Source organism: Eupeodes corollae, chromosome X (genome assembly GCF_945859685.1).
Source record: "Eupeodes corollae chromosome X, idEupCoro1.1, whole genome shotgun sequence".
Classification (NCBI taxonomy): Eukaryota; Metazoa; Arthropoda; class Insecta; order Diptera; family Syrphidae; genus Eupeodes; species Eupeodes corollae.
The window spans coordinates 2,416,831-2,440,905 of NC_079150.1; the positions used below are offsets into that span (position 1 = coordinate 2,416,831).

A 24,075-nucleotide genomic window follows, 5' to 3' on the forward strand; every position below is an offset into this window, starting at 1 on the left:
AAGGGCGTTATGCATTGCCCAGCGATCGATCCACTTTGGTTATCCAAGGTTGTAGATTGTGTCATGGTTGTTATAACTGAACCAGCTCCATCTGAGTCCTCAACGCTACCATTGCGTCCCACAAACGGAACAATGGCTTCATCGGTAAGAAGCCCGAAGGCGCAATCATCGCCACCACTACTACGATTGTAATTGCCGCAAATATCGAGGAGGCGATTCGAGAAACGACTTGGAGGAGGAGTCGGTGGGATTAGTTCATCGCTTAAGCTGTCCTTCTTAAGTGAGGTCATCATGGGCGCATAGCGCTTTGTGACGCCAGCTGACACTGGCAGATTTGTCAAAGTTGCCGAAAATGGTGGTGATAGGGACAACGGGGACAACGTCGTGGTAGTTGTTGAGATTGAACTTATTTGGCTGCGTCTTACACGACTCATTGAACATGGAGCAGCACCTGCAGCTGATGATCCTGCTAATTGTTGATCGTCTAAAACTACGGATGGTCGAGCATCATCGGCCACTTCATCGTCATCGAAGAATTTCCAATTTGGATCGTCCAATGTCATCGGAGTAGCAGCTAGTGCGGTTGATGTAGGCAGCACGTGAAACTCCTTCGATGTGGAATTCGGACTCCATATTGAACAACGATGATGAAGCACTTGCATGGGAATGCTAAGGTCTTCCTGCTGCACAGACTCGGAAATTGAATTGGGTAACAGAAGTTCGTGATGCTCCGCACTGGACTCATTTGGGAGATTTCTATGGTCTTGGTGGTGTTGTTCCTGAAGTCGATGTTTGGAATGTAAATGATTTTGATGATGCTCTTTGGTGTGGTGGTGGTGATGATGATAGTGTTGTTGTTGGTAGAGTTGTTGTTGTTGATTCTGGTCATGGTGGTGGTGATTTGAATAGTAGTAAAATGATGCTAAATCCGGTTCGTCTTCATTCTCTGATGAGGACGATGAGGACGTTACAAGTCCTTCTCTCATTCTAAAATGTAATTAAAACAAAAAACCATTTTGCTGTCTATTTCTATCTTTACTTTTTTTTATAAAATAATTAGTTTTTTCTTTGAACTATTATTTTAATTGTTTTTCTTTCGGTTTCTAAATCACTTACATAGAAAATAATATTTACGGGAAATAGGGTATGTAATATGTTAAATACTTTTAAGCAGTTATTGCAATTATTATGAACAAAGTTTGGGGAAATTTATTTTTTTTCAAAGAAAATAATACAAAATTAAAATATTAATTAATAAAAACAAAATACCAAAATTTGAATTCAAATAAGACGAATATTAAAATTTAGTTTTGTTGTATCATAATATTTATAGTTGAAATGCAAAATATGTATACAAATTACTATAAGTAAGTATCTATTTAGATAAATCAGTTTATCGTGTGTAAAGTAATTGCATTACCAATAATAAAAAAAGTTGAAACTATAGAGTTCGAAATATAAATATTTTCATTTTCATACATTGTAAACTTAAAATCTATATTTTACTATATCGTTTTTAGTCGATAGTATCTGTGTCAATTACAAATTAAATTTAAAGGAAAAGAAGAATTTATAAGAGCATTTAGAAGAAATTAGAGAAAACTAATGTGTAAGTGGTGTGGAAAAAGTTTTAAAAAGTTTGGTGTTAGGTGAGTGTTTAGAAACAAAAAGGAGCAAACAAAACTGCCTTATGATTTAAAAAAAAAAAACTTTCTTTAGGTACCTTTTTGCAACGACTCTTAAAATTCAATAACTACTTTCTTTCTTGAAACAACATGCAACAGCCGCCCGGCCGAAAGTTTGAGATTTTTTAATTTAAAAGTTAAAAGTTTATAACCAGACGAGTCTACTTCAGCTCAAGAAGAGAAACCTAAAGAGAGAAGTCTTTTCTCAATAATTAAAATGTAAGAAGGCCTTAAAATAAAATTGTTACAATCTCCCTAAAAAAATAATTATTTATTTTTTCTTTCATAGAATACCTTTGCAAATCCTAGGGTAGCACTTTGCCAGTGGTTATCTGGTTAATCCCTGAATTTAACCATCATTGGGCTTAAATTTAACGAAACTCTCGGGAAGCATTTCATTGATCTCAATAATCCCCATAGTATACTAGATAAGAGTTTAAATGAAAAATCGAAATGCTTCGAACCTCGTTTACTTATGACAATTGAAATAGCTTGGAGGATATTTTAATAGAACTTTATATAAATGGAGTACTGGAAAAGTTTTCATAAGCCAAACAGAACTCCAAAGAAGAAAAAAGGGCCATTCATTTGTAAATAAACTGTAAGGAAATTTACTTTGCAGATTTACCTACAAGAAGGACATGGAAACTTTATTTTTAATCGAAATTTAAAAAAATTAAAACTTGTCCGACTTTCTTAATTTTGGACCTAAACTTTAAACAATGCACACCTTGTGCTTATCTGTATGCGTTTGAATTTGTTTAGGAAAGAAATTGAAAAACTATTAGCTTTGTTTATAAAAATATCAGTAAATAATTACAGAAAATATTCCATTAGACAACGATCACTTACGAGTATCCTTTTAAGAACACTCCTTTGAATTCTGTAAGAGAAACTCAACACGAAAGAACAAACCTAAACATTTTAAAAGCATTTTCGGTTTCATCAAAGATTTGATCACTCCACAAATAATGGTCCATAATGCACATACCAAGAACTAAAAGCTATTAAGTTTCCTTGATGCAAAAGGCACCCATGGATAGTGAAATTGTGCTGGTGTTACGCTTAAGTGGCAGCAGACTTAATGCAGTTTTGCATTCTACGAGGTTTATATTTATAGAAAAATACTGTCAATATCGGAATTTGATGAGCATCTGCAAATTCTTAGAGCTCTCTTGTTTATTAAATTTTAAAAATTGAGTCGTAAATCAATAAAAAAAATTGCATTAATAAAACACTCCTACTTTTTATAAAAATAATGTAAAACTGAGTAAATGAAATAAACAACAACCAACACAACCCAATTTCTTTAAGAACAAACATAGTCTTGAGACAAAGTTTTTCAAAGAAGTTAGAAGAAAACCAAAAAATATGAAATTCAACCTTAAGACATAAAGAAAATGTGAACTCCTCTAAAATGTTTTAAAAAAAAGCAGTACTAACTCTTCAAGGGAAGCGAATCCAGATAACTTAATTTATTTTTAGCCACGGTATTTTGCAGATTTATGTACCTATATTATGTACATGGAGGATAAAAATTAATCCTAATCTTTATTCTGGCAGGCAATTCTTTGGTTGTTAAATAAAAAAAAATAATATTGTATATGCTTATGTTTATTTAGATAAAATTTGTAGTTGTATTAAATTGTGCATAACTCAAAGTTAGCGTACTTAAAATTCTGTGAAAATGAATAGTGAAATGTGAATATTAAAAAAAAATACATAAATAAAATAACGTCTGTTAGTGAAAGCAAAAACAAATACTATACCGCCATTCACTTCACAAAACAAAATTAAAATCTAAGTAAAAACGAACGAAATGAAATTTATAAATTAAAAAAGGAAATTCCTTACAAATTAATGTTAACGAGAATTTTTTACTTTGTTTAGGAAAAAAATTCGAAAAAAATCAGATTATGATTAGTTAAGTATTAAAATTTTGGTTTTGTTTTGAAAGAAAAAACAAAACAAAAAACAACTCCTAATACCTGTCGGCCTTCTATATATTTCTCTTACCGTTATAATAAGGATGTAATAAGATACCACGATTTGATTTGCTGAAAGGAAAATTGTATGTTTTACATCGAGTAAAAGAAATTAAAATAAATCGACAAAAAAAACTTAAAAATCTTAAATAATAAATTTTAAAAATCAAATTGAAATGAAGTCTCGTAAGTAGAGTTTTTGTTGGCCTAGAAAATATAATCCCTAAATGTTTATCTTCGACACATATATACGTATATATTCCAGGAAAGGTGGGTTTTTGCTCATTGCCTTTGGGGTCTCCCCCCCGGAAAACACAAATTCGTTTTATAGAGTATTTTTGAATAAAACAACGTTGTTTCGTTTGAAAACAATTTGGTACTTACTCGTATGACTGACTGCTTAGTGGATTCGAACTGCCTCCATCCGGATTACCACCCAAAAGGCCACCACTACTGCTGCCATTTTTCATCATCAATGGCCTCATCGGAATGCTTTCGCTGAATGTCCGCAGCTCTCCGCTACCACTAAGCTCAGTATTGTAACCCAAAGGACCGCTTCCAACTCGGGTCTGCATGATTGTTTTTGTAATGTGATTTATGCCATCGGCAACGCTTCGATGCATCGAACTGTACAACTGATCGTTGGATATCGAATTGGGCAATTGAAGGCCATTGTTCCCGCCGCCGCCGCCGTTGCCTTGTGATTTGCGATTTCGAACAAATGGTCCTGTTCCATGGCGGCGCAATGAAGACCAAACGCTTCCAAACAGTGTGTGGTTACGCTGCAAAAGTCAGGCACAATAACAACACAACATCATTAAAATACATTCAAAACCTTAAACTTTATGTTGATAATTCAAGCTTCTAATATTATCAGAGTTAAGCAGAGTGTTGACGATTTAATAATTTTTTTTGAAATCAATTAACAAACACTCAAGGGCTTATCAATACCCTTAACATGTTTAAAGTTTAAACACAGAGCTTTAGGAAAATATTTAAGGAATAAGGAGGATATACCGGGGAAAATTCTTCAGGTAAACCTAAAAGCTAGGTTCCAATTTTTTAATTTTGACTCCAAACTTAATTAGCGGACTTAATTACACAGAAGAAATATCCATTTACGTAAAATAATTTCTGAATAGGTTTTAAAGAAAGTTGAATAAATTTGATTTGAGCTAGCTTAGCGTAGGGTTAAGTCAAATGACTAAAGAACCCGTTATTGTAAATCAATTTACGTCCATTCAAAGACAAGTTAAAATAAGTTGACTGAAGTAAATTACATTGAATAGGTGTACGGTATTCTTCTCTGAATTTAAAATAGAAAATTTCTCCGTCAAAATCATATTACAGTTATTGGAGGAGATTATACACACATATGGGAGCTTTCAATTAATAAACAATTAAGGTTACATTCCGAACAACAGAAGATAAAACTTACTCTATGCATGGGTTCAGGTTCTTCGAGTAACTCATCAAGATTTCCTGAAATCGCACGCTTCAAGGCCGGTCCAGCATCATGAAGTGTCCTCAATCCAGCTTGCAAGCTAACCGTATTATTACTATCTTGTCCCTCTTTGCCTTCTTGCTCTTTGCGTTTTTTAAAGCGTCTAAAATAATCCTGAATCAAATAAGTGGCATAGAATTTGCCAACAGTAACTTCATCGTCATTGCCTGGTGGCGGGACAACTTGGTCTAACAACTTAGGACTTGTACGTTTCCATATTTGTTTAATGACTGCCCGTAACTCTGAATTAGCATCATCGATATTACCATCGGTCTTGATACTCAACGACGTCCGGACAACAGCAAACAGTGTGGCATTGAACAACACAGTTCCATCACTATTTAAAGGCATATTCATTGAGACCAAACGTTTGCATGCCATTCGATGGGGACATAGCTTGCCAAAGCCTAATGGTGGTGATATTTTTCTTAGCAACGTCACAACATCGAGATGTTTGATGCGACCCTTGGCATCGGGGTCATATTCGCTCCATAGGCGAATAAATTCGTCCAAATGATGTGGCCCGAGAATTGACCAATCCCGTGTCAAATAGTCAAAATTGTCCATGATGACCGCGACAAATAAATTAATGATCTAAGCTCGAAAATGATTTATTACCCATATTGACTTTGATAGTCTTCTATATTGAAATGAAAAAATAAAATAAGAATACAAAACTCACCAGAAACGAACAGAGGACATAAAACGATATGAAATACGGAAAGGCAATATTAGATCCGCAATTCTTATTGGTACTGTCATCCGATTTCGCATCGCATACGACGATATCCGGCCGAACAGAACAATCCATCATAATGTCCTGCCATGCTTCTCCAGTTGCCGAACGGAATAGAACTAAAACAGCTTGCGGGAATGTTTGAAAATTGTTGTTCCTTGTGATGGCTGAGTCATCGTTTAAAGCTATTTTTCCAAAAACCTTTGTTTAAGGTTTTTGGGTGTTTTTGTGTGTTTTGTTTTATATTTTAAAAACATATTGTATTTTTTTTGAAAAGTTCATACCTGCATACCAATAACAGCATAAATAAAGAATAACATGACAATCAATAGGGCTACGTAGGGCAGCGCTTGAAATGATTTTATAAATGTCCAGAGAAGTGTTCGGATACCTTCGCCTTTGCTAAGAAGCTTAACCAAACGCATCACACGAAATAGTCGAAAGAAATTTATCGAAATTAAATTCGATCCAGACTGTTCCCGTAGTGTTTTGTTGTAGGTAAATATAAAAAATCCCAGAAAATTTGTGTTGTTTTGGTTTTATTTGTTTGTTTTTGTAAAAAAGAAAGAATATTTTTTTTTATTTAGGAAACTAAAAAGTATTTAAGTATTTTTTTTTTAGTTTTAAGAAATGTTGTGAAAATTATTAAGTATTTAAAAAAGTTTGTTTAAATAGAAAAATCAAGCACAACTAGCACTAGATTTATTTTAAATAGTCTATAGATTTTGTGTTAAATAAATAAAACTTTATGTGTTATTAAAAATTAAACAAGATTATTTTTGTCAGCTTTAAGAAATTAATTAAAATTTAAACTAGAAGAAGTTATTTATTACGAAAAATGCAATGCGTATTTTAATGAGGGTCCGTCTAATGGACACTATTTTTTTAAAGTGTTATTCAATAAGTACACGTTATTTATAATGCAAATATTATTTTTCAATTTTTTCTAAAGATATTTTAGCTGTTATGAAAAATCAATGTTACTAAAAATTATAATTATAAAGATATTTTTCACGTAACAAAATTACTTCCCAGGGCATAAAGTTCCAGAAATGAGAGCGAAACAAAATAAATAAGTTCAGACTCGACTTAAAATAATATGTTGAATGATTCGCGATTATATTTTAACAGTAAGTTTACAAAAATATAAGGACAGATTTAAAAAGCTAGAAGTCCCCTTTAAACATATTTTGAAATAGCAAAATTAATATAATAATAATGTAGATACAATCATTTAAATGACACCTAACAGAATTTTATTTTTTTTTGTAATTAGTGGAAAATATTAAGCATTGTAAAGCGTTCCACATTCGTGTAGTGCGACCAAAGAAAGAATCCCTATACTTAACAGTACGTCCAAAGTTGGGCTTCAATGTAAAGTGATGAGCATTCTTAGAAGAACGGGTATTACGGTTGAATATGTTTTTTTTATAATAAGCACACACTCAAGGGGATATTAATACCCTTATTATGCAGAGGCACAGTGTGAGCCCTAGGAAGAGGAGAGAGGGTTTAAAAGGAGATGACGATGCACATTGGTTTTGAACTCCTCAATATTGGAATGACTAGGAAAGACAGAGTGTGGTAAGGCATTCTACATTCACGTAGTACGGCTAAAGAACGAATCTCTACATTTGATAGTGCTGCCAAAGTTGGGCTCGAGGGCATACTGAAGAGCATTCCTAGAAGCGCGAGTATTACGATTGAACTGTTTAAAAGAAGGAATGCAACTGACTATTTCACTAGAGCATAAGTCGTTAAAATAACGGTAAAAAAGGGTGAGGCTTCTTGCCTTTGCGTCGATGTTCGAGTGATTTAAACGAGTTGATGATGTTAATGTCACCAATCATTTTAAAAGCTCTTTTTTGAATACTGTCCAAGAGGCTTAAGTAAGTTGCAAGAGCACCAGCCCAGAGATGGAAGTTATACTCAAGCTTCGGACGTTTATAAGACTTGTAGATAACAGCCAGGTCAGAAGGTGTGAAACATTTCTTGCATCGCCTAAGGAAACCTAAACACCTTGCGGCATTTTGACGACATCGGGTATCTGATTGTTAAACAAGAGGTGGTTGGTGATGCACATACCGAGAATATCGAGATGTTCAGTCTTTTTTTCCTAGAGCTGAGGATATTTTTAACAAAATAAAAAAGGACTGTGCTTAGCATTCTAGTTCTAGTTCTAGCATTGCGTTTTTAGGCATGAAACCTAACAAAAAACACTATACCAAAAGAAGTGATTTAATAATTTTTTTTCAAGTACTCGAAAGCAAGTTCTTCTAAAATACAAAATTGCTTTTTATCAGGAGTTAATTATTGTATTTAAACATAATCCCTATACTCAAAGCAATAACTTCAAATACTGCAATGGAAATAATATATATATGATCTGACATCACTGTGGAGAAGAAAACAACAAGAGAAGCCGAACTGTCCCCGTTAAGGTGGTAGGAGCAGTTTCCAAAAAAAAATCTCAGAATTAAAATGTTCCATAAATCACTCTATTAAAATTTTTCTACACAATTTAGATCGTCAATAATCAAAATATAAAAGATACGGAAAAGGGCCTTTCATTATTACTTCACATTTGTACACAAATATTGTACGCATATTACCATTTTAACTTCTACACCCTTTCAAAAGTTAAATAAAGTTACATCCGCTATTGAAAATTTAAGTTGTTCACCTTTACTCTTCTCACTCGACAACATAAGTTTGAGTATTCACTTGATATCAGAAAATTAATGAATTCACAAAAACTCTAAGATAAAAGCTATAAAATAAAAAGCGAATTTGGCGTAAAACTTTAAACGTGTTTTTGAGAGCTTAATTTTAAAAAAGTTGTTAGTTAACAATATAAATTCTCTTTCATTCAAACTGCTGCATTTGAACGTCTTTCTCAGTTAAGACCTATAAGTAGGGAACGTCCCTTATTTAATATGAAATGTCAGAAACTTGAAAGTCAATATATAACTAAACATTTGAGCTCAGCAAAAATTCTTTAGCTTAGTAACTAACATTGTAATTGTAATTGCTGTACATTTTTAATATAGTTTAAAATTTTGCGTAACTAAATTCAATGAAAACAACAAGAACATGCTTTTCACAAAAACGAAAATCAAAAAAGCATTATGAAGAAAAAAGAAACACTGTGAGTCACAAATTAAGGTAATAATTTCAAAAATTAAATCTTTATATTTCTTTGAAAAGCCACTTTTTATTTTTTGTAATAACAATCTCCGACTTACTTTTTTGTTTTTTGTGAGGTCTTCGATGTTATCTAAACTTGCGTGATGTTTATTCTTATGATCTGGAGTGAGTGACTTTAATGTTTTTTTTTGTTTGATACAAAATGAATGATGAAATGTGGGGGAGGTATAGTAAAAAAAAATTGAAAAACAAGTTTATTAAATTTTGAGCAATCACCCTTTTTTAGTTGGTAGTGATTTCTTTGTTTTTTCGAATTTATTTTTGAAAATAAATTTATTAAAATTAAGTTTTTAATCAGATTTTGCTGTGGCGAAAGTGTAGCGGTGATCGTTGTTTGTATTTTTGTATTTTTTTACGAATTTACTTACGTTTACTTATTAAATTTTCTATATATGAAACATTAAACATTTAGAGAGACCATTTATTTAAAAATATCAATTTGACCGGCATGCTTTTATCTTAAAAAATAATGCAAACAAAATGCTTATGAATTTTCTTTTATCGTATAAACATTAACATAATACAAACGCACATCATTAAATTTTTAAAACAATTTTTTTCTTAAATAACAAATCTAAGCTTAAGTAAACAAATTGAATTCCGTTAAAGCTCTTGGTGTAGGTGTATTCAAATGGATAAACCCTATACATATGCATGTATGGGATGCCTCTGATATGTAGTTGTTGTCAATATCGAAATACAATTAAACCTAAAATTTCCGAACAGAGCATCAAGCTTGAAACACTACGACGCGTATAACAAAAACTAAATATGACCATTACAAATGTTTGGAATATGTGGAAAAAATGTTTGCATCCAAGATTTGATATTGAATATTTATACCAAAACCTTGAGGACTTCATTAACTTTATGAAAAAACCTATAATTTGTCATTTGCTGGGAATTACGTCATGACAAAATGATTTTTGCCATGCAAGAAACAAATAATTCGGAATATAATGACGAAATTGGTATTTTTTTCAAACTATATGATCTTTCATCGAAAAGTATTTTTTTAATTCCTTTTTCAAATCATCGGGTATAATTGTTTCCCATGTAAATTTTATTTTGAACTTTAAATTGTGAGGTGAATGCATAATCTTAAATTTAACTAAGAGCACTTAAAGCGAACAAAAAATCCATCTTCGATAATTTTTTTAAATTTCATCAAGTTAATAAAATCTCCAGGTCAATATCAAATCGTCAACACAAAAATTTTGTCGCACAAAACACTAAGGCCAAAAACCATTCATCAACGCCTAATATTTAGTTTTTTGTTGTTTGCTTTTCTAAGGTGAAAGTAATTTTTAAACAATAGCTGGAATAACAGTACAAATAAAGTTTTTAATTATCCCACCATCACATATTTTAAATTTTCCTTGGTTTAATAATTCTCCAAAAGTATCTGCTTTTTTAATAAATATTTTTGTGTAACGTTTTGTGAAACTAATTTTTATTTCCTCAAGCTAAGGAGCCCAAAAATTACTACAAATTCCCAGATCATTAGTTCTTAGAAAGTCTCCAAAAAAATATTTTGAATTCAACCAGGGATCACAGGTTTAAGGCGGAAGATATTTTTGAACAAAGTTCGAAAAGTTACGGACCTGATAAATTTGTGCGTTTGTATTAGTGTATCTTTTTCGTATTTGTTTTCAATTTAAAATATACAGGATGTATGTATATATACATCAATTCTAGTGTTCAATATTGAAGGTGAAAAAATACGGCTATTCATCAAAACATGCAAGAAAATGTTGAAAAAAAAATTGTTAACAGATTTGCTTTCTAGCTTCTTTGTTTCGAGCGAAAGATTTTTGTTTTTTCTTTTGTACATCGAGGAGCACGAAGTAAAACAATGCAAATCATAAATATATCATATTACTGTATTGAAAATCAGTACAAACTTTATTCGCGGCTCCTCCAGCACCACTTTCGGCCCCAGTAGTATCTGATTGCAGACCTTTGCTTACTTTTATCTCCGAATAGACAATATCAATAAAACTACCCAGAACGATTATGAAATCAAATACATTCCAAGCATCTCCAAAGTAATTCTGCAGATATTCGGGATACAGAAAAAATAATGTTTTTTTTTTTAATGTTTACAAAAACAATAATTGTATAAAATTCAATTCTTTTTAAAAAAAATACAAAAAAACTCATACCTTGAATCGAAATGCAGCCAATTTGAATACGAATTCTAGTGCAAAAACTGCCGTAAACATCATATTGAGTGCATCCAGCAAATCCGTATACCAGGGTGGTTGTTCGTAGAATTTCATTGCCAATGTTATTGTATTTATCATAATTAAAATAAATATAGTATATTCGAATGAGGCCGATGTGACAAACCACCAGACTTTATACTGAATTCCATGTTTGGGTATGTAGCGTCGGACGGGCTTCGCTTTTAGGGCAAATTCAATGCAGTTCCTTTGATTTTTGTCGAGCTCACAATTTTTATATTCTTGTTCGCCCTCATTTTGGAATGTAACAATAACAAAACCGACGAATATGTTAACCATAAAAAATGCTATGATGATAATGTAAATAATATAGTATGCGGCGACAATTGGTCGGAAATTGTGTATAGGGCCCTTATCCTCTTCGTTTGAATCGATGGATACATAAAGAAGTCTGTAAGTGAAAGAATTTTTTTCAAGAATTTCTGCTTCGTCTCTTTAATCAATAATAAAGATTATAAAATTGAAAAAAAAGGCAGCAAGTTGATATAAATCCGCCTATGTGTTTATTTTTAATGTATTTCAATTCCTAGATTTGTATGAAATTCGGTACATTAAATCTGAAATAATGACTGAAAAAGAGACTGGGATACGACCCACACTGATAACTTCTCATCCCGTCTGTCGATTTATCTTGCTTACAACATTAATACAAAATTTATAACAACATTTTGTTTGAGAAAAAATTTTTGAAATTAATATGTTTCCTTGTTCTCCTAGTACTTGAGTCCAAGAGTTCTTATCAGTTTTTTGTTGTTTCTGTAGGTTTCGTGTTTTTTCTAAAAAAAAGTTTTCAGTTGAATTTTTATCAAAAATTCTACCAAAGACTACCTATTACCATTAGTTGGATTACAAAATCTATTTGCTACTATTTTTTAAGGTTGTTAGTTTTTGTAAGTTTCCGGTTTTTTCTAAAAAAAAAGTTTTCAATTGAATTTTTATCAAAGATTCAACTTAAGTATACCTACTTAATTACCATTAGTTAGATTACAAAATCTATTTGCGTACTATTTTTTAAAGTTGTTAGTTTTTGTAAAAAAAACTGACAATTCAATTTTGCTCAAAATTCCATCAGATGTCGAAAACGTTTATCTTCGCAGCATAAAATTATAAGATAACAATCAATTATTTTTTTTTCAAAATCATATTAGTTCGCTATAATTTCACAGTACATTATATAAAATTTAATTCAAGTCGCTATAGCGTTATTGCTTCGTGAAATATTTGGGTTGACCAAAATCTTCTTTTATTTAAACTGCTATGGTAAAAAAAACCACACACTCAATTCTCTTAAAGTAATTTCTGCATCCTTCTTCGTTATTATCGGTACAACGAAATTTGTTTAAAGTCGATATCTCTACTGGTTCTTGACATATGGACGACGAAAACAGCTTCCCTTACGTACGTACACATGCACGCACAGGCACATATCTAAAAATCTTTTAGATTCTAGGGACCTTTCAATTCGACAAATCTTGCCGATACCTCGTATGGAAAATTAAATATAGCGCATCGAAAAAAACTAACTTGTTCCAGAGAATCACAAGATTTTCTTCAACGGGTTTAGTTTTACAACCTTTACGAAAAGACATTGTTCTTTTGATTTGATATAATTTTGTGGATTTTGGATTAGAAATCACTCTCTGAAGAACAATGCCTTGAAAAACTTGGTCACAAATTTAAATTAAATAAAAATTTATTAAACTTACGAAGGCCAGCCCTCAAAAGTTGACACAGTAAACAGGGTCAGCATGGCTTTGGCTACGTCATCGAAATGAAATTTGTTTGGTGTCCATTCGCGTTCTTTTAGTCGTGGTTTTTGAACATCTCCATCATCATAAACTAGATATGTTCCACTGTTTGCAAAAAGTAAAAAATAATCATATGTTATGAATAAGTTTGTCAAACTTGTTTTCACTTATTAAAAACTAAAAAAAAAAAAAACTCACTGGCATTCATCCTCGACCATTTTGGAACCATCTGTGCATTTGAAGAATTTTCCCTTTTTTTGTTTTTATTTTGTTTTGAAGATAAAAACATTAAAATTTCGTATTAATTCAAATTCATCTTACAGGAAATTAAATTAAATTATATTAAATATAATATAATAAATTAATATTTTTTTGTATAACGTTAGCGAAAAATTATTTTCTGTTTTTCAGGCCAAATAAATTGGCAACATTTACGATACAATATAAAAATATAAGAAAATGCTTATTGTTTAAAAATATTTTCGCTGACGCTATAACAAAGCAAAAATATGATCATATAAGGACGGATAGTGAGAAAAAATCGTTAGGATATTCTAGGAAAACACACTAAAATTTTTGAAATTTAATTATATCTATGTTTATTTTTGAGTAGGTACCTACACTAATAAAGTATTTTTTCTTATTTTGATTTTGTGAAGAAAAAATTATGAAATATACAGTCACCGTTCGGAAAGAAGTAGATACACTCAGAATAATTTTAGTGTCCATTTAGCCATTTGTATATGCCTTATAAATTATAAACATTTTATGAGTAAGAAACTTAATTGATCGGCGATAGTTTCTTTACTATACTCAAAAATTTATTAAGGCAGTTCATCAAAAACTACCTTAAAATTATGGTAAGTGTAAGCTTTCTTCTGGCGGTAACTGAAGGTGTTGGATATTAATTAAACACAAGGTGTTAACACACAAACACATAGGCACACAAACTGCATAAAATGTGAATTTATTTATATTTAGGTAAAATGCAAAGATAGAGGCTCTAAAATTCTAAAGGCTTCGAGTTCGGTAGACAAATTTAACAATGCGGCGAGCATGGGTACTATACAATATATACCTTTAAAAAAGATCATAAGGAGTTTAAAGTCAAGACACAGGTTATAGAAAAGGTTTGATAACCGTTGAAGGTTATACATTGATAAAACAAGAACAAGCAGTAAAGTATCAGCTAAATATAATACAATTGTTTTTTAAGTTGCAAGTAACTTTGACCTAAAAGCCAATGACACTGATTGTCCGCTTAGCAAAAAAAAGATCAGAAAATTAAATTATGGCAGTGAACCGCTCGGCTCAGATCTGAAAATTGGGGACATGTGTAATTACAATATTTCTGAAGTAAATTTCGAATTTATCTGACTTTCAAATATATTAATATATTACAGGTAAAAAGGTCCACGAAAAATCAATAAGAACAAAATGCATTGTAGGAATAATTTTAGGGACTTTTAACTTTCTTTTACAGCGCACAAAACTGAGTTTACTCACATAATATCTAAAGCTGATTTTTTTAAATATTTATTTTACACTTTAATTTTGTCATTAAATAACAAGGTTGGGTTAAACTATAAGAACTAAATAGAAGCTTTATCTTTGCATTTCAATTTATTTGGTGTTAAAAACACTTCAAACAATTCACTAGAAAGGATTAAAAATAAAAAAAATATATGATTGGTATGAATATGAATATTTAACATATTGTTTTGGCTTTTGAAATTATATAATAATAAACACTTCAAATCACACCGAAGAAAACTATAGGTACAAAACACGTGTTATTGATGAAATCGTTTAATATGCAAGTAAAAACAAAAAAATTGAAAAAAATGGAAAATGAATAGAAATGAAAACAATAACTTTTAACAATTTTCGTCCCAAATATAATACAAAAAAAATATTGGAAAAAATAGAGAGTAAATAATTAATTTAGATTTTCTTTTCAATTTCTCTTCTATGTTAAAAAAAGAGCTATAAAGTTAGATATAATTTGTTGTATAAGAAAGCAATAAGTTTAAAATGTTCTTATAATATCAAAGAGCTATAGCGAACCAAAACTTGTAAGATCTAAGAAGTTTCGTGTGGGGCCTAAAGGCCTAAACTACTAAAATCTGTAAGTTAATAACTGAGCTTCCAGCACAACATCCAATTGTATACAAAAATAAAGAAAAAAATACTCTTCCAACAGTGGTCGCCCTTATCCGGCTTGAGTGACAAGGGTGCGCAATGGAAAGTTAAAAAGACGCTTATAAAGAAAAAATCGGCGGCAGTTAGTTAAAGGTATTTTAACGAATTCGGTCAACACATAACTATAAATCCTCAGATATATCAAATTCTCACCAACTCTGGTAGGCAGTTAAGTGAAGGCATATGTAAGATACGGAAAATTGCATAGCATGTCTAGGTACACTAGACATCTAATATGGGATTAAGCAAGAACTTATTATGAATAACCTAGTCCAATTTGATGGGTTTCGATTTATGTATACTTACTTATAGTTAATGCAATAGTTGATCCAGAAATAATTATTTGCAAAAATCAAAATGTTGGAGAAAATAATGTTTGAACGTTTATTGATTTCGCAAAATTAAATCGGTGAGCATATGTAGGAGTACAAGCAATTTTGCAAGTTCGCCTTTTTTTAAGTTTTTTCACACATTTAACATAAGCACGAAATTTTGAGCACCGCTTAAAAATGTTCTTTAATGTTCTCTAAAGGAGGCTGAGGAAATTTACATAACATAATGTGTATCTTAACAATACATTTTATATTTTCCAGAGCTTAATTGAAAGATTATTTTAGAACACTGTTGTTCGGCAAGATATGGTCTAACTATTTAATTTGCACGACTTAAAATATGGGGTTTTGGTACATTTCAAGCAGAAAAGTTATAAATTGTATTAAAACGTAGTTTTTCCCAAAAATAATATATTCTGTTTTTTTTTGGACTTCTATAAATGTGAAGAACAATTCTTCTTTCATAGGAAAATAAAACAGAATCTGATATGAAGAATTGTCTGTCGTTTTTTGACGTATTTTTTCCGCACTCAATTCGGGAGTCTATTGTTACTATTTTTATCAGTCTGCTTAGTCGTAGATTGGAGCTGATTCTAAAAAACCAGTTCTTAAAATATTACTGTTTTGCGTGAACCTTTTGAAAATAATTTGAGAAAAAGAAATGTGTTTGTTTCTTGAATTTAACAAAAAAGGTGCATTTAGGTACATCATTTCTCTACAAATTTAAAACAAACAAACTAAGGTTTCAGAAGCTCTTTTGACTTCAGTTCTCAGGAGATTTAAAGATTTTTTATTAAATAAATAGATATGAAAATGATTTTTTTAATTATCCATTGGATTATTTGATTTGCGAGATTTATATTCTTGAAATTCGGGTTTAAATCTTAGTTCTAGAATTTCCAAAGCAAATTCACTTCAAAAATTAGATTGCTTTAATTTCTTAAAATCTTAAAAATCTTTTTATCTAATAGAAAATCATTTTTGACGAAAAAAAACACTTTAAGAAAGCCTTACACTATTTATGTGTTTCAAAAACATAAGATGGAATTGAAGACGAGTTTCAGGAATTTAAACTCAACTTAATATTAAATTTGTAATCGCTTATTCAAGGTTACTTCTTAAGAACCCGAATATTAGCTTTTCCTCTCAGAAAAGATCCTATGAAAATGATTTAAAGCATTACTTAAGTTTTTCCAAATTCTAAATTATGTGAAAGCAAATATTTAAGTTGTTTTTGACAACAAATCGCTTTTTGGTGAACATCGTAAGGGCTGGATTTCCGATTCATATTATGTTTTCGCTCTTGTCCTAGTTAAAAGTAATATTTTTAGCAACAAAGCTTAAAGCAGTAAAATATAAACATTATTTTTATAAATACAAAAATAAATAATTTAAAATATAAGGGGGGTCAATACAATAAGTTTTGATTTTATGCGGATTCCTACGAAAATAAGAAAAAATAATCGAAATAATAAATGGATTTATCATTTCCGGACACTTAACTTGTTTGTTAACTTTGAAATTTCGGACCCTTCACATTTGATAGAAACATTTTTCTAAGTGATGTATCTTTTAATATTAAACAAGATTCAAGTGGGTTTATCGCCTAGGTCTTAAAGTTTTAAAATATTAAGATGAGAGCAGAAAACATTTTTGATTCGGAAAACACGTACGAAATTGTGATCAAGGATAAACTTATGGACGGTGCTAGTTTTAAGACAACATTTTACCTCTATTGCGATAAGGGCTTGGTGAATTAAGGCTATCTAGATTACAGACAACCTTACCTATGAAAGCTTAGTGCAAGCTACATCTTACTACCTAGGAATTATAAAATCTAAAAAGTGATTTAGTACAGTTTTGGAACTCAATAAGCAATAACGAAATACAATAAGTAACTTACACTTTAAAAACTGCACTTAGGTACATACATTATTAAATAATGTATAATAATAGGTTTTAAAAATATAGTAATGACACACAAAATTATACAACATAGAAATGCTTAAGATAATATAAAATTAACTGGAAGTCGCTAGCATTATTAGTTCGTGAGATAATTGAAGTCGACCAATTTTTTCCCGATTTTGTAAATTGCTAATATTAAAAAGACAACTCATTAAATTTGGGTGAAAATACTTTCCGCATCTTTTGATATTATCATCTGTAAATTTAAATTTATTTGCATTCAAAAATCTCTACTGGTTCTTGAAATATAGCCGACACTTGTACATTTAGACATCGCTCCAAACAAATCTGATTTCGATTCTAGAGAACTTGAACAGTCGAGAAAAAATGTCAAAATTTTTAATTTAATAAATCGGTTTGCTTTTGAAGCTCGAAATTGAATTTTTGGCACTAGTACTCTCCTTACTCTCACCGATTTAATTAGAAGTTTTGGTTTCTAAAAAAAAAAAAATCATACACAAATTTTTCACATTCAACTTTCAAACAAAAACAAATCGGCAATTTTTTTTAAATGATTGTACAAAATTATAAATTTTTTTCAGGAATTATTGCAAATTTCAAGTTTCAAGACCTGTGCACATTGGTCTTAAAGTTTTTAATATCTAAATGATAAGGAAAAACAGAAATGGGTAAAGTATTTCACATTCTAATTGTGCTGTTAAAAATATAATCTCTATACTTGACAGTACGTTAAAAATTAAGATCAAGGTTAAACTGGAGAGCAATCCTGGAAGTACCAGTATTACAGCTGAATTGTTTGAGGGGGGGGGGGGATGTAGCTGTCTAATTCGAAAGATAGTTTGTAAAAACGAACAATGAAAGGCATGAAACATTGCGGCGTTTTTTTAGTGATGTAATTTTTTTAAAACTTGTTTTAGGGGCACCTGCCTGAATATTGGAGTTGTATTCAAGTTTTGGACGAATGAAAGTTTTGTAAATTTCAAAAAGTTGATTAGTTTTCTGGATGCAAATGCCGCTAATAGATAGGGGCATAAGGGGTGGGCGACCTTCTAATCCTTCTACCGTATTTCAATTTAAAAACTTGAAAAATTATAGATCATGAAAAAAATTTTTGAATGTTTTCTTCTAATTATGGAAACCATCATTGTTTTACAGAATTTCAAACATTTTATTTTGCGAGATCCATTTCCTGACATTGGTTTATCTGGCTCAATTTATATATATATAGGATTTGCTCTACATAATTTAGTTCTCTTCTATTTATTTTCGGTTTTCCAAATCATGAGTAAAAATTCAGAAATCAGAAAAGAGTGTACCTCCGACCCATATTAAAGAAAGAGCAGAAGAACATTAATATTTCTGTGGCCAATTTATGTGTCCATTACATTTCGTCATTATATAAACAAATACGTTTAAAATGAAAGAAATACCTATTTTAAGTTAAAAAATCATTATAAAATGGTATACATAGTGAAATGTTGGCATTTCCACTTATTTAATACTTTTGTTCAACAATTAATAGATGTCCAGGAATTGATGAACCAGCAAAATGGTGTCCACTTCCTTAATGACGATTATACGAATGACAAATACATTGACATGTAAAAATAGTTAAATGTTTACAAAAAATTGTTATCAACAACACCTATATGCATTTATCGGTTTAATTAATTACTTTTTTAATTGGTTATAAATTAAATTTAAACATTTATATTTCATTGTATTTTCCCTAGACATCCTTTCAAAATAAAGTTTATTTTGTTTAATATATAGAAACAAAAAGAGAAAAATTATTATTTTTATTACCTTAAATAGTTGCACTCCAATCACAGCAAACATAAATTGTAGCAAGTAGGTAACCAACATTATATTGCCGATTGTTTTAATTGCAACTATCACACATTTTACAACATACTTTATATATTTTTTTAGTATGTATATAAATATATATATTTATATATATAGATATGTGTTTATATATATTTTATTTTTTTAGACGGTTGTTTTGTTGGATTTTAAAATATATATATTTTTTTATTATATCGTTGATTAAAATGAAGGTAGATGTATAGTTTTATGTTTGTTTGTTTTTTTTTATTTTATGGAAAAAAAGGAAAAGTCAAGTGAATTATAAGTTTTTTAATACATATGTTTGATACATATTTATTATTATTTTTTTTTTCAGGGATGACGGTTATACGTGTGTGTGATCCAAATCGGGAATATAGTTTTTGTTTTCATTTAAATTTTTTTAATTGAAATGCATATTTAAAACATTATATATGTACAAACGTATACATTTTTAATTTTGTAAGTTTCATAAAAAAAATGTACATATATAATGATTTTTTTATTATTATTTTTTGATTGTGCATGTATGAAAAGAAACAAAAAGGAAAAAATAATTTAATTTAAAATGGCATTTTTAATAGGTATAAGAAAATTTAAAAATTAATAAAAAATGTCTGCATTAAATTTTCTAAAGTATATTTTTATTTTATCAGTAACAATTTGAATGATTTTTAATTATAGATTTTAATTTGGTTTCTTTGTTTTTATTTATGTAATAAAAAACAAACATTTTTGGAATAAGAAAAACAAAAAATTAAAGTTAAGTTAAAAGAATATTAAACTAAATGCGTGGGGCTCACTTGAGTTGTTGTGGGAAATACTTTATGTATATTTTTTTTAATTTAAGTTTGAATAAGGATTTAACTACTCTTAAGATATATATATGTATGTAAGATAAAGGTGTATAGTGGCGAAGTTTTGTTTATGGTGACTTCAAAGTTAAATTTGGTTAGATGAATTATATTACTAAGAATTGTTTTGTACATAAAAGGGCGATATAATTTTTGTTGCAATTTATTTAACCATATTCATTAACAAAAAAAAAACATTAAAATTTAAATCAATATCCAAATAATCCAAATAGTAGGAATAGATAAAAGACTTAAAGAAAGAAAACAAATCGTGTAAGACTTGAGGGTACATACCAAAATACATCGACTCTACAAGTAATAAACCAACTAGGGTCTTATGTTTTCGCCTTCATCAATCCTGTTTCAAAATTTCGATACCGATGCTAATGGAGACCTGGTGCTAAGATTCCTTCCTCTTTTATAAGTTAAGGGAATTGTTGATGGATTTGACTGTTTTGCTACTTGTAAAAGTTAGCCAATCAGAAAAAGGTGACTTTTTCATACAAAAAGCAGCTTGCAGTAGTTTGGTTTTAAATATTTTGTCTTTTATTTTACAAAAAGACACGAAGCCTATTTTGTTAAACCGGGTACGTCAAGAAGTAAAACCATCAGATTCTAGATCAGTTCCGTCAAATATAAAATATATGGGCAGAAAGTCACTGTTTGATTGAAAAGGAAGGACGCGGTGATGAAATGTGGCGGCAAGGTGACTTCATTTCATTTAATTTTATTTATTTGTTCGGCCTTGAGATTCAATCGCATTTATGGCTTAAAAAGTTATTTACATTCAAAGATTACACTGAATGCATATGGGAAGATTAAGATCAAGGTCTAATCATTATAAGGTTGGAGTTGAGAAAACGCACGGACGACGGACACGAAGAAATGCGATTTTATTAGATAGATATTTTTATTCAATAATTTTAAGGCTCTTGTTACATACATTTTTTGGTTTAAGGAATAAATAATAAGGCATGACAAAAATGTCGTCTGCCCGAAGCTCATAAATTAATATTAAAGCAGCTTTTACAAGTAAACCTATAAATCATCGCGTCAGTGAAGAACTAGTCTAAGTCTAAAACTTGCACTTTGCATCTTCACGATCCTGTGTGATGACCCTGCTTTTAAGTTTTAAATTTGCTCTCCTGAAATTTAATAGTGTGGCTTAAGCTAAGTATACACTATTGAAAGATCTTTAATATTGTCAGATTTTTCGCAAGACATTTTAACTAATTTTATATCAACCATGTAAACACCTAATTTTATCTTTCAAAAGTGACAGAAAAAATTGGCATTCACGTCGGCACATTTTCTATCCAATTTGTTTACCTGTCTAAACATCGTATGTTTCTATTTTCAATCACTAATCCACTAATAGAATATTGAATGATATTCTTTCCAAACATCAACCAATTTTTCATTTGCAGAAAGTTTTTGACCAAGAAACAACAACAAAAGTTTACAGGATTGTCAAAATGCCGAAAAAATAAGTTAAACAAAACAAGGTTAAAAAGGATAAAGTTAATAGCTGCTTCATTATTGTTTCCCTTTTTTCATATTTTATAAAATGTTGACCTGTTGTTTTAACTTCTGAAATAAATTTTCATATTCTCTGTGTGACAATGAAAATTGTCTTTCATTGAGTCCACCAATTTTTGAGCTTTCTTAGGACTTCCAACCGTGTAAACAGACAATAATTATTGATTGCCCAATATTGGGAGATCTTCCAGTCGTGTATACTTAGCTTTAGATTAGTTGTGCATTGATGCAACGAAATGAACAATTCCGTTCCCTAAGTCCTAAAAGTGAAAAGCATTTGACAAAGTTTTGAAAGGCCTTCAAGCTAAGTCACTTGTCCGCGTATACGCTCTTCTAGAACACTTACTTGAAAGGGGCATATAGCTTTATTATGCGAATAATGCGAAAATTGTATTTTTATTGTTGATGTTGCAAATGTGAATTTTATAAAACTCGATTAGTTTTTTGATTTGTAGACGCTGTTTAAAGCGCCTTTGTTTCGATTTTTATGATGGTACTTCATGGCAATTCCAGTTTCAAGTACGAAAATTCCGTATGAAAAGATGCACGTTAATTAAGTTGCTGTTTAGGATTTGTTTGTAACATCGTGGAAATAAAATATAGTTAAGAGAACATTCTTGTGTCGAACTTTCACAACTGAATATTTTTAGATAAATTTTATGAAACATGTTTTGAAGCCGAACAAATTTTCAAAATAATCAGATTATAGCCTTTTACGTTTTGTTTTTGTCAATCCATGTTTGAGTGGCAAGTCTTCGTCCCCGAATATCAAAGAGTGAGGGTTTAACTCAATAATATGTATACAAAACATCTTCAATCTATTCTTACTGGGGATATGTGGACAGTTTTATTAATTAACTTTTAAAAGTGTCTGATTAAAAAAACAATGAATATATGTTTATAAGTACTTTAAGTAACTCAATCCACTTATGTATTAAAAAAAAAAAGTTAACAAGCTGCTCATACAAAGTTGAAAAAAAAACGAATGTCCAACTAAAACAACCATTTTTTTAAATATGCATCAATGTTTCGTTATTTCAAAAATAATTGCTCCACATGAAATTTTTATAAACAAGTTTTCTTTTTATTGTTTAAATTTTCAACAAAGTATATCGGACACAAAACGAAAAAATAAAAGAAATTGAAATTGAAATTGAAATAACGTTGCTTGACACAACTTTGTTTTTGTCACCAAAAAAAAATAGTTAATTTAATTATTAAAAAAAAATATTGTTGTAAAACGAAAATTGCATTTTTAATAATTTTTCAAAACAAAATAAAATACAACTCTTTTTACAGAAAAAGACACACTTTTAAGAATAAGAAAATATGCAAATCAAACAGATACGAACAATTTAAGTGGTCATTTTAATTTTGAGGATTAAACAAACATCACGGTATTCAAGACATAATAAAATATGAGATTTAAATTAAGCTGCTTCTACAAAAATGCCTTGTTATGATTTTAGGATTTTTAAAAAAAGATTCTGAAACTTTGTTCACATTTTTTTCATAAAGTTGAAAGGTTAAACATAAAATTAAATAAAAGTACCTATTAATAAAAATATAAATATAAATTAAAATAACAAACGTTAGTCCTAACTCTACACTACAAATACGAGCAAAAACCAAGCAATGTTTTTTAGTCTTGTTTAAATTTTATTATAATTGTAATTGTAATTGTAATACAATTTGGCAACCACGAGAAATTAAAACCAAACAAAAACACACGAATTCAAAGAAAGAAACTACTAAATCCAAAGTATGTATGTTGGGTTTGCGAATAAAAAACTTAAAAAATCGTATACTATTTTAATTGAAATCTCTTAAAAGCAAAATTTCATCAATATTTTTATAAAACTTTTTGGAATTATAAAAAAAATATGGTGCAGCAGTAAAAAGGAAAGAAAATAAACAACAAATCAGAAAGCATAGGTATTTAAAAAAAGAGAGAGAAGGGCAAGGATTCTTTATGAAATTGTTTTTTTTTTTTAATTTAAATATTTTTGAAGAATAATCCACAGATTTGCTTTTTTTAATCATTTTTACCTTAAATAATTGGACTCCTATGACGGCGAACATGAATTGAAGAAGGCATGTCACAAGGACAATATTTCCGATAGTCTTAACTGCGACTATAACACATTGAACTACATGCTACAATATAATAGAATTCGTTTGTTGTTTGTTGTTGTAGATTGTTTTCGATATAAAAATAAACCAAAAAAAGTATAAAATAAAATCAAAACACACATAAATT

At 29.8% G+C, this 24,075-nt stretch overlaps 1 protein-coding gene across 8 annotated transcripts in view; it reads right to left on the bottom strand.

Moving 5' to 3' along the window:
- The window catches only part of LOC129953325 (muscle calcium channel subunit alpha-1), a 61,716-nt gene that overhangs the window by 9,406 nt on the left and 28,235 nt on the right, over positions 1-24,075 (bottom strand). For 3 of the 8 annotated variants that reach the window (XM_056066415.1, XM_056066417.1, XM_056066413.1), the window contains exons 19-29: positions 23,865-23,972; positions 13,310-13,362; positions 13,070-13,216; positions 11,283-11,754; positions 11,088-11,171; positions 9,156-9,230; positions 6,195-6,383; positions 5,857-6,111; positions 5,109-5,768; positions 4,055-4,452; positions 1-987 (exon numbers count right to left, since the gene is read on the bottom strand). The exon at positions 1-987 is cut by the window's left edge and continues 716 nt beyond it. In XM_056066415.1, the coding sequence (XP_055922390.1) occupies positions 1-987; positions 4,055-4,452; positions 5,109-5,768; positions 5,857-6,111; positions 6,195-6,383; positions 9,156-9,230; positions 11,088-11,171; positions 11,283-11,754; positions 13,070-13,216; positions 13,310-13,362; positions 23,865-23,972 (3,428 nt within the window). Of the gene's footprint in view, positions 988-3,701; positions 3,743-4,054; positions 4,453-5,108; positions 5,769-5,856; positions 6,112-6,194; positions 6,384-9,155; positions 9,231-11,021; positions 11,172-11,282; positions 11,755-13,069; positions 13,217-13,309; positions 13,363-19,380; positions 19,489-23,864; positions 23,973-24,075 lie in introns of all 8 variants that reach the window. The other 5 variants (XM_056066414.1, XM_056066416.1, XM_056066420.1 and 2 more) reach the window with 4 other exon arrangements.